This window comes from Plectropomus leopardus, chromosome 3, assembly GCF_008729295.1.
Source record: "Plectropomus leopardus isolate mb chromosome 3, YSFRI_Pleo_2.0, whole genome shotgun sequence".
NCBI lineage: Eukaryota > Metazoa > Chordata > Actinopteri > Perciformes > Serranidae > Plectropomus > Plectropomus leopardus.
The window spans coordinates 5,623,540-5,640,145 of record NC_056465.1 but is presented as its reverse complement, the minus strand read 5'-3'; the positions used below and the strand labels follow the sequence as shown (position 1 = coordinate 5,640,145).

General features: G+C 37.7%; 1 protein-coding gene across 1 annotated transcript; it reads left to right on the top strand.

The window, feature by feature from the left end:
* The first annotated feature begins 2,981 nt into the window (after nucleotides 1–2,981).
* On the top strand, nucleotides 2,982–13,160 carry atpaf1 (ATP synthase mitochondrial F1 complex assembly factor 1). The gene is made up of 9 exons (XM_042484228.1): nucleotides 2,982–3,196; nucleotides 5,889–5,997; nucleotides 6,268–6,330; nucleotides 6,725–6,787; nucleotides 8,167–8,217; nucleotides 8,826–8,873; nucleotides 10,011–10,106; nucleotides 10,814–10,921; nucleotides 12,554–13,160. The coding sequence occupies exons 1-9, from the start codon at nucleotides 2,982–2,984 to the stop codon at nucleotides 12,734–12,736; spliced, it is 936 nt and encodes a 311-aa protein (XP_042340162.1). The 3' UTR covers nucleotides 12,737–13,160.
* Nucleotides 13,161–16,606: the final 3,446 nt, after the last annotated feature.

Below are 16,606 nucleotides of genomic sequence, written 5' to 3'. Positions count from 1 at the left end.
TGTATTGTCACAATCAATGTTTCTGCAAAATCATATACATGTATCCCACGCTGTTATAAAAAAAAATATACTAAAAAAAACCCAAAAAACGACTTTGCATGGAGTATATTTTATACTTATACAATACCTTTTTACTAAACCAGAAAAAAGGCATTAAAAAGGAATAAAATATTTTTATTCCTTTTTAATGCCTTTTTTCTGGTTTTGTTTTTTTTTTTTTTTGTTGCTGTTTTCCTTATTTTCAGGTAATTTATTAAATAACTTTTTACTAATGTCTCACTCATTTTTGGGTCATCTCTTGTTGAGATGCTCTTCGCCCTCTTTCCATGTTTCTGAAAAAATCAACCCAATTTGTTCAGGTTTCAAAGGGTTAATACCTACATATAATTAAAATGTGTTTTTGTATAAATTAGAAGTTCAAAAATACCCTGAGGTCACATCGGGTCATGGGAACAGACACAACTCCAAAAAGTCTAATAAGTCTAAAATAAAATGAAATTAATATAATTAACACTCATTACACAATATACTAATGTTTCCCTGTTGCTATATAAAGCATCCCAGTTAAAGTCTGCATTCAGATGTTTTTATCCAGATCCAACGATCACATGAGTTCACAACTCTGCTGTTCTACAATAATAAAAAAATACATCATTGTATTAACTGGAATTGAGCCTACATTAAAAAAAACACACATGATGAAAAGGACATCAAAGCAAGAAAACTAAACAAAATGTGAAAATATATTTCTGTGAAACACATTCAGTGATATTGTGATGAGATGCAGAGCAGCTGCTGCGTACGCACACATCAACAAATACACAGCAGCCGACATCATCATCTGCAGGGACCCAGATGTGCACTAAACAGCCTCCAACTGCTGTTTATTGATTAGTTATTGAAAAAGGATCAGCCATGGAAAGTAAAAACAGAAGCACTCAGACGGTCATCGGGGAAACACACATCATTAAATTTACAGCCAGCGCACACACACACACACACACACACACACACACACACACAGAAAAAGATGAGTGTATCGGTTAGTGACTCTGGAGAGTTGGAGCAGATTGTTTACTCTACTTATCTGCTCATTTATTTATTTGTTTTTTATACGTGTTTGTGGAGGCAGATCTCTGCAGTGACTCACAGAGTTCTGATAAGCGCTGAGGAGCAGCTGTTATGGATGGAAGGAGATTCAGGCTCCTCTCAGTGCAGTCATATAGTGACCTCATGTGGTCTCAACACGTCAAGACAACATTTAATCAGCTGTGACCGACTTGGAGTTGTTTGTTTTTCACTTTAATTTCATGAAGACATTCTAAAATATTATAAAAAAAAAAAAAGTATTTTCAGACATGTGTGGGCCTCCTTTTTTGCCCTAATAGACAGAATGTAGGGAATGTCTGTCTAATTTGCACTTGTAATGAATTGGTAGATTCTGAGGTGATTGGTATTTTGAAGGTACTTCTGTTTTTGTTTGTTTGTTTTGTCTTTACTGGAGTGTTTTTGTGTTGTCTAGGCTGTGTCTCACGTAAGGTTGTATTGAATGGCTGTCTTCATGACTTTGATCGGCTACATTCCCCCAAGTTTTGTTTTGTTTAATCCTTTGAAACTTGGATCGACATTAATTTCCTTGTGTTGCATTTAGATTCCTTTCACAAGTACTTTGACTCTTTGAAACCTGAGCAAATTGGTTTGATTTTATATACGTGTGGGCGTGCGTGTGTGTGTGTGAATTCAGCACTTTTTCAACAAAGCAATTAAAGGTGTCAAGGAAATGATCTTAAAATTAGCTGGGTGGGATAATTAGACATAATGAAAAAAAGGCAAACATTTCCAGAAAACTATATTTAAAATTCTCTGAACTGTATATTTAGATTTATGCTTATTATTTTATTATTATTTATGCTTTTTGTAAAAAGAAAAAAAAAGCCTGGAAGGGGCGACATGTTTCTTGTTCTTATTTGTTAAAACTTCTGTTTTGTTATGATGTCCTTGTTAAAAACCTAAAAGAATATATATAAAAATGAACCAATGATGTCATTAGAGGTGACAGGCAACGACTAAAAGTATGTGGTATATATCTGCTCAAAAGCCTGAAACCAGCAGAGTGGAGGCTGCAAAAACAGGACTTTAATGACTACCGTTTTGCAGTGAGATGTGATGTAGAAAGTCACATGCGATCATAACAAAACAAGCCTGCTTCCTTGTGGTAGAGAGAATGATAACATGATAAAATTATGTTTTGTGATCTCAGGGTGAAAGAAAATACCAGGGTATCAATATTTTATCATCATTTCTGAAAGAGTTTACAGGAAAACTAAAGTGTCATCTACATCACATAACACCCACACTGAAATCCTCACAACCCTTTAATATCTATACTGTTACCGTGACAGACTAACAGAATGAGTAACAAAGTGTGAGGTATAATTATCACTTTATGTATTTTTTTTTCAAATGTCTTATTGTTAGCCTATTGTAGTTATTGGCATATCATTATTGAGTGACTTAATTATTCAGAAAACAAAACAAAAGTAGAAACATCTATTTTATTAGAGTAAACTTTATGAGCCTATTATTTTGTTTGAATTATCTGATATTATGTACCTTTTTATTATGTTGTTTTAGTTGCACTCTGCATGCAGTTATTTTACGTGTTGTTGTTGTCATGAGATAGAAAAATGTAGCAGAATTTTCAAAAATAGACTGTAGAAACATTTATTTTATTAGAGTAAAGTTAATAAGCCTATTATTTTGTCTAATATATAGTATGTACCTTTTAATTATCATTTTCTATCTGCACTCTCTATGTTGTTATTTTAAGTATTGTTTTCATTAGAGAAAAAAACTAAACAAAACAATAATAAGATGTCTTTGGCTGTACTGAATAGTTAAATTTACACAGTAAAATTACAGTAGTGTTTTCTTTTGGCGGAACCAATGTTCGAGAGCTGTTTCCCGTCGGAGTATTATAGATGTTGGAAGGGAGCGATGGAAAGATGGCAGCCGCCGTGGTACAGATGTCATGTTTGTACCGGGGCATGTTAGCGGTCAGGGCCACCGGCATCAGGACGCTGATTCCCGGGCTGGTCCCGGCGCAGTTCCGAGCCTTCTCGATGCGGAAGGAACCAGAGCTGGAGGAGAACCCGTTCTACAACAAGTACCAGGACAAGATCCAGAAACTGCGCAGGTCAGTGGGCTAAAGTTAGCTAGCAGCCGCGCGACGGCACACCCGCAAAATACGAAACTCCTTAGAAAAACAGTAATTTTCAAAGTAATTTGTCGGTGCTTTTTAGACTGAACCACAGGAGTGTGTTGAAATTGTCATGAGACGGTGATTTATTCGGTTCACGTGTAAACCCGCGAGCAGCGTATCCATGTTTGACATCTGAGCTGACAGCCCGCAGCTGATCACAGACATGCTGCAAAACTAGCGTCATTTAAAAAGGCAACTTTCTGGCTTTAAGAAACGCTAAAAGAAATCAAGAACAAAAATTGTGGTAGTTAATAACAATTACTTTTTTAGATCAAGCAGAGGAAAAAAAAAATATGGAATGGAAATGGAATCATGAAAAAAAAACTAAAAAAAAAAACACACCACCAGTACTTTGTTGCACCTCCTCTGGCTTTTATAACAGCTTGCAGTCTCTGACTCATGAACTTAACGAGTGACAAACAGTACTCTTCATCAATGAGGCTCAAACTTTGTCTGATTCCTGTTGCCAGATCAGCTTTGCAGGCTGGAGCCTTGTCATGGACCATTTTCTACAATTTTCACCACAGATTTTCAGTTGGATTGAGATCTGGACTATTTGCAGGCCATGACATTGACCTTATGTGTCTTTCTTCAAGGAGAGTTTTCGCAGTTTTTGCTCTATGGCAAGATGCATTATCATCTTGAAAAATGATGTCATCATCCCCAAACATCCTTTCAACTGATGGAATAAGAAAAGTGTCCAAAATGTCAATGTAAACTTGTGCATTTAGTGAAGATGTAATGACAGCCATCTCCCCAGTGCCTTTAGCTGACATGCAGCCCCATATCATCAATGACTGTGGAAATTTGCATGTTTTCTTCAGAAAGTATCTTCATAAATCTCATTGGAACAGCACCAAACAAAAGTTCCAGCATCATCACCTTTACCAATGCAGATTCACGTTCATCACTGAATATAACTTTCATCCAGCCATCCACAGTTATCCGTTTAGGTGTTAATGATGGCTTTCATTTAGCTTTTCTGTATGTAAATCCCATTTCCTTTAGGGGGTTTCTTACAGTTCGGTCACAGACGTTGACTCCAGTTTCCGCCCATTTGTTCCTCATTTGTTTTGCTGTCCATTTTTTGTTTTCAAGACATATTGCTTTAAGTTTTCTGTCTTGATGCTTTGATGTCTTCCTTGGTCTGCCAGTATGCTTGCCTTTTTGTACTTGGTCCAGATTTTAGTCACAGCTGACTGTGAACAACCAACATCTTTTGCAACATTCCCTGATGATTTACCTTCTTTAAGAAGTTTGATAATCCTCTCCTTTGTTTCAACTTACATCTCGTGTTGGAGCCATGATTCATGTCAATCCACTTGGTGCAACAGCTCTCCAAGGTGTGAGCACTCCTGTTTAACTGCAGACTAATGAGCAGATTTAATCTGATGCAGGTGTTGGAAATTGAAATTTACAGGGTAATTTCATACTTTTTTCCTCAGAATTGAGTGATTCCATAATTTTTTCCCTCTGCTTGATCTAAAAAAGCAATTGTTATTGACTACCACATTTTTTTTCTTGCTTTCTTTTAGTGTTTCTTAAAGCCAGAAAGTTGCCATTTTAAATGACTTTAGTTTTGTGGCATGTCTGTGATCTGCTTTTTTTCTACAAAATTAAACAACTGAAAGAACATCCTCCAAGTCTGGTCATTCCATAATTTTTGCCAGGGGTTGTAGGTGTTTTGGGCGTGCTCCTTGTTGCTGCACCAGCCTTCCTCGTTAATAGAGATAGGGACTGTTCTTTATTTATGAGGAGGTAAGGGATGCTACAAAACGGGACAGGCATTACAAAAATGTAAGCACTGAGGAGGGACTTGTGTTTGTAGTTTTGGCTTAGGTGAGAGACATACCACTTGAAAAGGTTGTGTTTAATGTTTATTTTGAATGAAAAAAGTCACCCCCCTCCTCTGATAAAACACTGGCACAGAAGCTAAGCCATGTAGTGCTGCTTGGGGTCGACAGATTATCAGTCTGGCCATTATCTGGGCCGATATTTGGCTTTTTGCTGATTATCTGTATCTGCTTTCTATTTTAATGATCGCCGATAAAATTAATTAAAAGGCCAAAGACAGTGTCAGCATGGAAGGAACTTTTACTTTGTAAAACCTCTGGGAGCTTTATTTTTTTTAATTTAAATTATCACTAAACTTTATTTTAAAAAGTTACTGGGAACTTGTTGTATATGATGTTGAAAGTCTGGGTTTTAATTAAACGCTTTCCAGATGTATTTAAACAAAGTTTTGTGTTATAATAATAATAAGTTTGTTATAATCCAAGTTCTAAATAATGACAAAAAGATTTTTAGTTTTATTGTGAATGCATATTGGTTATCTGTCTCATTAACTACTAATAATCGGTTTTGGTTTTGACCCTGAAAAACCAATATTGGTCAACCGCTAGTATAAATACAGTAATATAAGTTTATTACAACGTGCTGAAAGAGGACATATCTCCACCTGCTGTGGTGGAGTGGGACTTCACCAAGAAATGGATTCTCCCTCTGTGCTTGTATACTGGGACAAGGACAGCAGTCCAATTAAATGGCCTAATTGAGCTATGACCGTCGCTCAATGAAACTGTGCATGTAAACATACTGACTGATCTGATGTCCGACTTGTTTTCAGCGTCAAACCACAGGAGTACAAAGCCCGAGTGGAGAAGCGTCATGAGGCCAAGAAGGAAGTGCTGGGACACTCAAAGCAGGCGGAGTTCGTGCGCTTCATGGAGCAGGAGGTGCAAAACACTTAGACACATTTATATCCTGAAATACCAAACATTTAATTTCAATTTCAAACAATTCTGTTGTGTTTTGGGTAACATTTCATAAACTGTGAGACCACTGAACCAAACCAGGTGTACTTTAAACTGCTAACAGTGCATTTTCATGATGGAGACGGATTGGAGAGTATGTTTGTCTGGTTTGATGTCTTCATCTGTCTGTGACATCCTTCAAACCACAGTGGTATGAACGTGACGTCACTTTTGTTGTTGGAATCTTTGCAGTTGGAGAAACGGGACAAGATGACTGCCGGCGATGGAGCATCAGGAGGTTTCACGAAGAACAAGGTAAGCTGGTTAGATGCATAATGCTGCATTTATTCACTTCATTATGTTTTTATGGTTATATTTAGGGCTGTTCCTGATCGCTTCTTACTGCCTTTTTTATTTCATATTTGTTAATAAATCTGGAAGTAATTATAAATGCCTCGACACAACTCATGAAGTGAAAAATCATGTCTTTAGGTTGCAATTTTTTCTGACTAATGGTAAAAAAAGTTATCAATTCAATTCAATCACAAACTTTCCAACTTTTCATTTTGTTCAGTGTTTTAACTGTTTTCTAAGTGGCTTTTACTGCGTGAAATAAAGTCAGATGTCATGTTTTCATGTGATGATGATGATGATGATGATGATGATGAAGAAGTGTTCTGGTAACAAACCGTGTCGGGGCTTTCCTCAGACGCTGGGCTCCATCCTCAACCTGGAGATGATCAGAGACAAGACGGGCGAGGAGATAGCGGAGGTGAGTGCGTGGGGGTGTGGTCAGACTCACTCCAGTTTAACCACTCGCTTACATGATGTTAGAAAAAGTCAAATTATTCTGTTAGACTAAATCTGGACTTTTAAAATACACGTAAAACACGTTAGTGTGACTGAAATTGGGCTAAATTAACTTTCTTAAAATCGGACAAATACGCCCAGATAATTTAATTGGAAATGGAGCTGCTCCTTCTTGTAGACACCTCAGTCAGACGTTAACTGGAGTAGATGTTCTGCGTGTGCTCGTGGTCACCGCGCCGGCCTCCCGTAGTGTTTACGGATAGGGACAGTTCCTTATTTATGAGGGGAAAGGGGTGTTGCAAAAAGGGTTAAGCATTTAAAAAAAAAAAAGCACAGAGGAGGGACTTGTGTTATTAATTTTGGCTCAGGTGAAGGACATTCAATATAAAAAGGTAGAATTCTGTATTTATTTCAAATAAAAACCCTCCTCCTCTAATGAATAAAGTACAGTCCCACAACACCGGCACAGAAGCTTACTGATGTACTGCTGTGGACGGGGACGCAATATAGCACTTTAGCCACCTAAAACAAAAAAAAATCAGTTTAAGCGTACATTATATTTGAATTCTCGCTCATCTGACTATAGCCGATGGAGGCAGCGGTAGAGCACCAACTCTGCCGTTCAGCGGAGTTAAAAGGATTATATCAAAAAAATGTTTTTGATAGTCAGTGAGGGATGTCTTACAGCGAGGTAAAGTGGTGAAAATACTCTAAATCTAGCATTCCATTGAACCAATATTGATTTTTTCAAAAATGTATTTATTTTTTTAAGTAGCTTAAAACTAATCAATGAAGGCAGAGTTTGCTTGGCGCTGTTTGATGATATGTGTGTGACACGGCTGTTTTCTATCCTGAAGTTATTGTAAATAGTTGTGATTGTGATTAGGTCTATATGATAGAGGGTATAAATAATATAGGTTTTTTTTAGCAAGTAACTGAAAGGGGACATATCTCCACCTGTGGTTGCAGAGTTGGACATTTCTCTCAATAAATTTATTCTTTCCTGGGGCCCCTGGTGGCTCAGTGGATAGAGTGGGCGCCCCATTTTTGAAGCTGTGTCCTCACCGCAGTGGCTGCGGGTTCAATTCTAGCCCCCTTTTCACACTCACACTCACTCATCAGTTAAAGGCAAAGACGCCCTTAAAATACATCGAATAATTAATAAAAATAAGAAATGTATTCTCTCCTGGTGCCTGTATACTGGGACAAAGACAGTAGTCCAGTTCAGTGGCCTAATTGAGCTCTAACTGTAGCTCCACTAAACATTGACAGTCACTCTGCTTCCTGTGGTGGCTGAAAACAATTTGTTCTTTGTTTTGACTTTTTCTGTTCTTCCCTCAGCTTTGGATGAAATATTATTCAACTAAGGACACAATCAGCGCTGTCATCCCAGTGAGTTTAACACAAGAGAACATGCCGATACAACACACACACAGCGCATGCACACACACACACACACGCACGCACGCACGCACATACTTACATCTTTTATAACTTCAAATGTTTTTTCCCATGCCTTGTCACTAAAAGAAATAAGGTTCCTGCCTTGAACAATGAGCCTTATTTTTTGGTATATAGTTATTATTGTGACTTTTGTTTCAGATATATGTTGCACGTGTGTTTGTTTCTGTTTCTTTTCGGTAAACATACCTTTAATCCATGGATGACAGTTACCACAACCTATGAAATTAGTGATTAGTTTTAATTGAAAATCCAGATCCAATCACACCTTTAAATAGAATTCTCTTTACGCAGTTGCTTGGAAATCCTGAGCCATGAGGTTTTGAAGCTTCAAATTGATTCCGTCCATTCAGTCCTTGATGGGATACTTTTCACAATTCAGGATTTTCAGATGTGCTGTTTTGCTTTTGATATTCCATACAGTTTGATATAGACTGCTGTAACTCTATAATGTATTGTGTATTTGCAATGAAGCTTATAAATGAAACATTTCAGATAAACAGTGCTGGTCTTATAACTTGTCTTCTCTTATGTTGCAGACACAGATCTACGAGGTGATTTTGGGCAGATCGAAGTCGTGCCCAATGGTGAGATCACAGCTGCTCACACTGTAACATGTTGATAAAAAGCTACAGAGAGAATAAAACTGGAGTATTTTGTGAGCAATTACTTATTCTGCTACACAAGACCAAAGTGTTTAAAATCATGTTTAGGCCAGATGGCTGCAATGTAACAGATGATAACTAGGTATGCACCATAATATCGGCACCAGCTGATATTGGCTTTAAAATGAAATATCGGAATCAGCCAACATGCTGATTTCTTCTAATATCATAAACCGATTTTTTTTTTCTCCAATTAAGTGAATATGTACCAATCATCAACCCTAAACTGAAGTACTTTTATTATTTTGCACAATAAATGCATATTACATATATTACCATTTAAAACCTGAGTAAATTGGCTTGATTTCATCCAAAAACCCAGGAAGAAGGCAGTGAGCAACGGAAGAAGAAATTACCCAAAAAAATGGCAAAAAGTACAAGAAAATTGCCTGAAATTTCTGAAAAAAGACTTAAAAAATGACCTGAAAAAAGTGCTTAAAAATTCTATGATATATATATATATATATATATATATATATATATATATATATATATATATATATATATATATATATATATATATATATATATATATGATATATTAATCTCTGGCTTTTGTCTTTATTTCTCTTTTATTTTTTTTCCCTAGCTTTTTGTAAATAATGTCCTATATCTACTAATTTCTTGCAGTTTCAGAAACATTTATTATCAAAGTGCTCATTGCCCTTTCTTCAGTGTTTTTGAAAGAAATCACACCAATTTGCTCATGGTTAAGGGTTAAATACTTGAGTAAGGCATTTTAAAGCGGCACAAGGAAAGTGACGTAGCTCCAGTTTTCAAAGGGTTAAAAAAATTCTGTATTTTATGTCTCCATTTGTTAGTGGGCTATCAGGATAAGAGTTGACTCAAAAATGATGTTAATTCCACTACACTCGGATAACAGCAGAAAAAAATCCATCATCGTGCATCCCTAATGAATTTTTAGTATAATGTGATCCTGAAGCTTTGATTTTGATGTTTTTCTTACATCAGTCAGCCAGAATGTGCATCACATTTGTCCTCTTTATTTTTCTCTCATCACCATGGTGACCTCTGTCTCTGTGGTTTCCCTCTCCTCAGTTCCTGTACGCTTTACCTCAGAGGGAGGGTTACGAGTTCTTCGTGGGTCAGTGGTCCGGACACGAGCTCCACTTCACCTCCCTCATCAATGTCCAGGTAAACCGCTTTCACGGGACCTTCACACGTTCAAAACTGAAACTTTCAACATCATAAACAGCAAGTTCCCTGCAACTTTTTTTATAAAGTCAAGTGAAAATTAAAATGAAAAAAATGAATAAATAAAAAGAACTCCCTGAGATTCCTACCATGCTGGCACGTTCTTTGCACTTTTTAATTAATTATTTTTATTGCTGATCACTACAATAAAACGCAGATGCAGATAATAAGCAAAATGCCAAATAACGCCCCCAAAAATCAGCCAGGCCAATAATCTGGTGACCTCTACTTTTTGTATAGAGACAGACATAAAATCTGTTAAAAGTTCATGTTCCATAATTTCACTCCACGATATTTCAAACAGTGCAGTCCTCCAGATACACTTTACATCGGTAGATTAAGATTTTTTGCTTGTCTATTAGGATAACCGTTAACCTGAGAATTGTAGGACTTAAAAAAATCATTAACATTTTCTGGTAAGTTGGTGGTAAATGTTTTCATATACCGCACTTTAAAAGTAAAACATATTTTGATAATGTTAATATCCTAAATGGTCCATACATTATACTGTAAATGATAAGTCTGTATTATTACAGAGCTCCTTCATGGCTTACTGTCCCAAATATACAGTTTTCTTCTGCTCTCTATGAAAACATGTTTTACCTGGAGGTGTTCATTCCCGTTTTTCTCTCTCTGCCGCTGTCCAGACGCTCGGTGAGAACGCTCCCAGTCAGCTGATCCTCTACCATTACCCAGACCTGAAGGAGGAGAAGGGCGTGGTCCTCATGACCGCCGAGCTGGACCCCAAGTTCATAGTAAGTCCTTGACCTGTGTGGAGGGACCCATCTGTCTGCAGGCCATATCTTTATTCATAGAATTGAATAAAAAACCTTTATCTCATTGTTAGGGGTGTAAATCAATGATTTTATCATGCAACAATAATATATCATTTCGTTGGATAACAATATGATATTCCCCGATGTCACAAAGTCTGCCATGATATGATTTCGATTCAGTTTCATTTCAGAGGGCTGTGATTGATATGAGGCGATATTATCTGATCATTTAACACAGTCAGTTATAGAAGCTGCCATCTCTGTCTTTGCTTTTGACCAGAAAAGGTAAAAAACAACGTATAAATATTTGGAAATAATTCAACACGTTTGTCTTTCTGTCAGAAAATAGTTATCATTTTAACTCGGACCATGATCCTTTTCCTCCAACTTCAGGGCTGTCTGACTTTAAGACAAACTTCCCCCAACATCCTCAAAACGTGGATAAACGACAAGACCTCTTCACTAAAGTATATAAACTATAAAAACTCGGCTCAATAATAATTGCTGAGGATCATAGACAAAACAACGGTCTTTTGTAAGGCGTGCCCCCACATATACAACAATGTTAATGTTGTCAGCATAAGCCTGTTTGCCATTTTACATTTCATAAATTAGCTTAGAGGTTAGCAGACTTTTCCTCCACTCAACTGAACAAATTTACATTTATCCTTTTTACTTTCTCTTTCTTGCCCCTGATTTAAATCCCTGCATCTCCCGACAGAACAGCACGGATGAATTTTAGTCTGCATGCACGTCTTTTCAGCCGAGCATTTTTAAACTGAGCAGATAAGGTTGCACCTGAGCACAGCTTTTGTTTACATATGACATGTGCTCTGTCTGTTAACCCCGAGTTTCTCTGAAAACAAAACGTTTCCACACTGATGGTTTATTCTCGAGTAAGTAAGGTTCTCCTAATCGTCTTTCTTGTGACTGCTCGTCATCATCTGCATGAAGCTGTGTGACGGTGACACAGAATGATGATCGATCGATCAGTCATTGATGTTTTCACTTTGCATCGATGACACGGGATGCTTGCTTATTTAACCAATATATCGATGCAGATCAATGTATCGTTTCCTTTGTGCTTCAGTGCAGCTGGTGTATCACACCGTAAAACAACAGTGCGCCCTCAGTGGAAGAACGATGGAAGATCACCAGCAGCTTCTCATGCAGATTGTTTCTCCTGAGCAGTCTCAGGAAGTGTCGTCACTGCTGAGCCTTCTTGATGACCGCTGTGGCGTTAACAGTCCAGGAGAGGTCAGCAGGAAACAAACAACAGGCCGAAACAATTCATTCTTATAATGGCCTTACAATCTGATCCAAAACTGACGAGTGTTCCTGGAGTTCTGACCCCCTTACTGCTGTCAGCGCACGTTTTTTTTCATTCTTTACAGATGGCATACACTGTATGATCAAACCTGCCGGCATAATATTCCCAGGTCTCGCGGTCTTGTGGGCAGTCTTTTGAAGGCAGTTATAGCAGCAGATTAATGCTCGTACTGTTCAGGTGTCCGCATACTTTTGACCAGGTTGAGTCGTGAGACCATCAAGATAGACTGAAAGATTCAAAGCTTAGCGACATGTTAACCCTTCTGTCACCCTTCTTTACAGACCGTCCACCAGGCTCAGTGTTTGGCCAATCAGGTGCAGCTGTTCTACGGCACGCAGAGGCAGGAGACGTACCGATTGGTCGAGACGTTTAACCACCACCCTGCGGACTTTAAACACATGTCGGTGATAGCGGAGCTGGAACAGAGCGGCCTGGGGTCAGCTGTGGCCCCTGGAGGATCGTAGAGACACCACAGACGGAATGAAATCACTAACCCACTCCTGCTGTCGGGTCTCACAGGACCTGTTGGTGTTTATTTAACGTCACAGAGACGCGTGCATCTTCGCTCAGCACTTTCCACAGGAAAGCACCTTCAAGATTCTACATACAAAGTGTGAAGCAGCGGCCGTGATTTAAAGAATTTAAAGGAGCATCAAGAGCTTCTCGTGGACTCTGTCGGGGAGGGAATCATCAGACAGCTGCTACACATCTTTTCATTTTGCTCCCATTTGTAAAGCTGGACATAATGTGATATTTATCAGTTCTATGATCAATAAATCCCACTGTTTAATACCCTCCATATAAGGCTGGACCAGAAGGACTTTGTAAGCCCAGTAGCTATCCCCGAAAACCAATCTGATGTTTAATAAATCATTCAAAACCCTCCAATTTTTGAATCGGACCATTTTTATGTTTATCATGATCATTCTTGGCATTCTGACAAACTTTTCATTTTATGCTTAAAGTAAGCCTTTGGTGTTCATTAACTCTTTGAAACCTGGATAGATATCAGTGTTCTTGTGCTGCGTTTAGATGTCTTTCACAAGTTAAAACAGCTAATCGTTGTTATTCTTTCTTTCTTTCTTTTCTTTTTTTCAAAACATGGGGAAAAGGCAATGAGCAACTTTGCAAAATGCAAAAATGTGGAGGGGGGGGTTCAGAAAAATGTATTTATAGTTATCGTGATTTTTATATTAAAAGTTGTGTTACAGAAAATCATCTAAAATATCAGAACTTTTAAGGGTCATTTTCTTCCCCCTTCTCCCCATGTTTCCAAAAGAAACCCATTTGCTCAGGTTTTAAAGGATTCTTAAACTAACACATGTTAAATACTAAACTTTGGGTTGTTAAGAAGTGCGTTATTGTCAGGGTGTTATGTTTGTATTTAAGATTTACATGAACGTTCAATTAACAATCATTTGGAGGTAAATTTTGCCAAAGTTAGTAACGTTTACTGTTAAAGTAAAACATCTCCGGTGCATGATTGGTATTGCTCTGTCCTGTGAGTTTATGCTGTAATCTACAGCAGATTTGGGTTAGCAGAGCGAGGCTGATAGAGATTTGTGATTGGCCAGATGACTCCTTAGAGTCAAACAGCTATCCCCTTACAGGATTATTCCAGTTTATTACAGCTTTGGATATATTTTCAAAGTACTAGCCATCATTCTTACCTGTAATAACTATTGTACTCACTAATTTTATGGCTGAGATGAACTTTTTTAATCATCTGACTGCTCATGTTTCTTGCCTTATTGAACTTCTTTGTAGCAACTGTAACCCACTGTGTGGTACTGATGTCGCCACTGGAGAGAGTCAAAGTCTGCAAACTCTACACATGCGAGTGAGAAGTGGTTTGTTCAGCCAACTGACTCCTGAGTCACTTGGCTGAACAGAACACAGCTGCTGAAGAATCAGCCCTCTGCAGCTGATTGAGTATGTGCTACATGAGGACGTCACCCTGGAGGTATGTACACATTCCAGATTTAAATGACAACAAACCCGGGTTACGCCGCCCTCGTACACTGGATAAAATTTTACTTCAGTTGTATATCATAGGCCAACAGAGACCTTTTACTCCCTACTGTAGGTTACATGGAATTTGTTTCAGCACCAGAAGGACGAGGAGGAGGACTTTGTCTCTGAGAAATCCATCATCGGTGTGGTGGCAGTCCAGCAGAGTGTGGATGAGACAGGAGGAGGGTCTGTATCTCCTCAAGAGGATGTCCAAGGAAACCAGCAGCATTTCTTTAGGACCAAAACCCTTCACAATGTAAGAATGCAACTACTTAAGAAGTACTCAGATTTTTAGGAAGTGCATTTGAGTTACTTAGACGAATCTATAAACTGTAGTTTTTTTTCTGGTTTAGGTAGTTTAGTTCATGCTTTATTGCCCCGCTGTGATCTTAAATTATACCGCTCTGACAATTCACTTCCGCCCATTTCCGCCCTCTCCCACTCTAAAGACGCCGCGCAGACTTCAGTCCTGCATACTGTTACGAGTTCATCGTAATCACACAGTTCAAGTTCAAGTAATGTTTTCATTGAGGTTGCAGATTGTAATCACTTCAATCGATTATTGGTCAAATTAAAAACTGATTAATTGCTATTTGAAAACAACAAAAATAGCAAAATGCCTATTTCGAATAATATTAAATGCTATTTTTCCTCAATCAATTTCTGATTAGTTATCATCCCTAGTTTTTAATGAAGTGATCGTTTTGAGTCATAAGTGAGTTTTATTTTTTAATAATTGAAAAAACTGTCACAGTAATGTCTTTTTTTTCAGTTGTCACAATAATGAACTTACAATTCATGATTGTAATGAATTATGGGTAATTAAATCAGTGAAGTCTGCAGCCTGAGCAGACTCTCTGGAAGTCTGCAGAAAATCAGCTCGAGGCCCCTTGTGGACTGGATGAATTGTGGATTTGGACAGCCCATAGTACTCAGACCTTTTTGGAATATGTACTCATAGTATGCAAGAATGCAAGTGCAGTGAAGTTCAGACATTTGGATTCAATTTTTAATCTCAAATATCTGGTAGTTCTGTTGAGAACTCTTCTCTGTTGTCTTTGGTAAACGCAGTTAGGCGGCAGTGATTTCACAAAAGGACCAAACAGCTCCCTGTTAGACACCACATTAATGTGGGAACTCCCGCTCATGTGGTGCTGACTCTAAAAGCAATGAGTCATTTTAATTCTCACAGTATATCAGAACAGGACCGCTCTGATGAAAACCTAAAGATAAAAATGTTTGTCATGTGCAAACACAGTAATCTGTAATAATCTAATTAAAGCAGCTACAGCTTTTTTAACTTTGTAAATAAACAGTCTCAGTCTAACACTGATGCCTTTGTATGGCCTACATAAGCAAATAAGAGCATCAGTGAGAAGATGGCCCAGTTATTGTTCATGCCTTATCTCAGTTAGATTCTCCACAAAATCAGACAAATCCTATTTCTATTCTCGGTAAATTTCCTATTTACCTGCATAACAGACATGTTTGCTAGTCTGCTGTTGCATTCACTGTTCATACTATAACTGCGCTACAATTCTGACGTAATTCTTGGTGAGAGAGCAGAGTGAACAGGGACATTCAAACAGATGCGGCTGATAGTGTATTATTATTTCATTATTTTTTTCAATTGTATTTATACATGAAAAAATACTGTGCAAATCCCCAAATGCAGTCAATAAGGGATGGTCAGATACTGAGTCAAAGACAAACAAAAAGAAAAAAAAAAATCTTTTTCAAAACAGTTTTGACAAATATTTACTCATTCACACAAACAGAGTGCAGAAAGCTGAAGAGGAAAGATTGAAGTTTTTCTTCAACAACAGGACGTTACTTTGTGATCACAGCATGACTAACTTGTTTTCTTGAAATCTGAAATTAATTTCATGATTATGAAAAAAAAAGACTTTTTGCAGTGTTGGCTTCAATTGTTATTTTTTGTAATCGCTAAATGATATAAAACAAGAAACACATTACAGGGCAGTTATGTTGTGATCATGTTTGAAGAAGAGGAGAAATCGTTGTTTGTCCTCTCTGGCTTTCTGTACTCATCACTACGGACCACCATGGCACATTTTACACAGAGAAAACAAAGACACACAGGCCATGGCAAAACAAAACAAAGCCTCACCTTTGAGCAGGATCAAACAGAAATATGCTACAATTCTTAAATTTCTAATTATATCAAAATCTTACAAAAAGTTCAAACAATGTTAATTAAAAGAAACATTTTTTCCCACTAACATCCTTCTCTACTGTTCCTAACACTGTCTGACACAACATTTCAAACACACACGTGTCTGTGTGTGTTTCCATGTTAA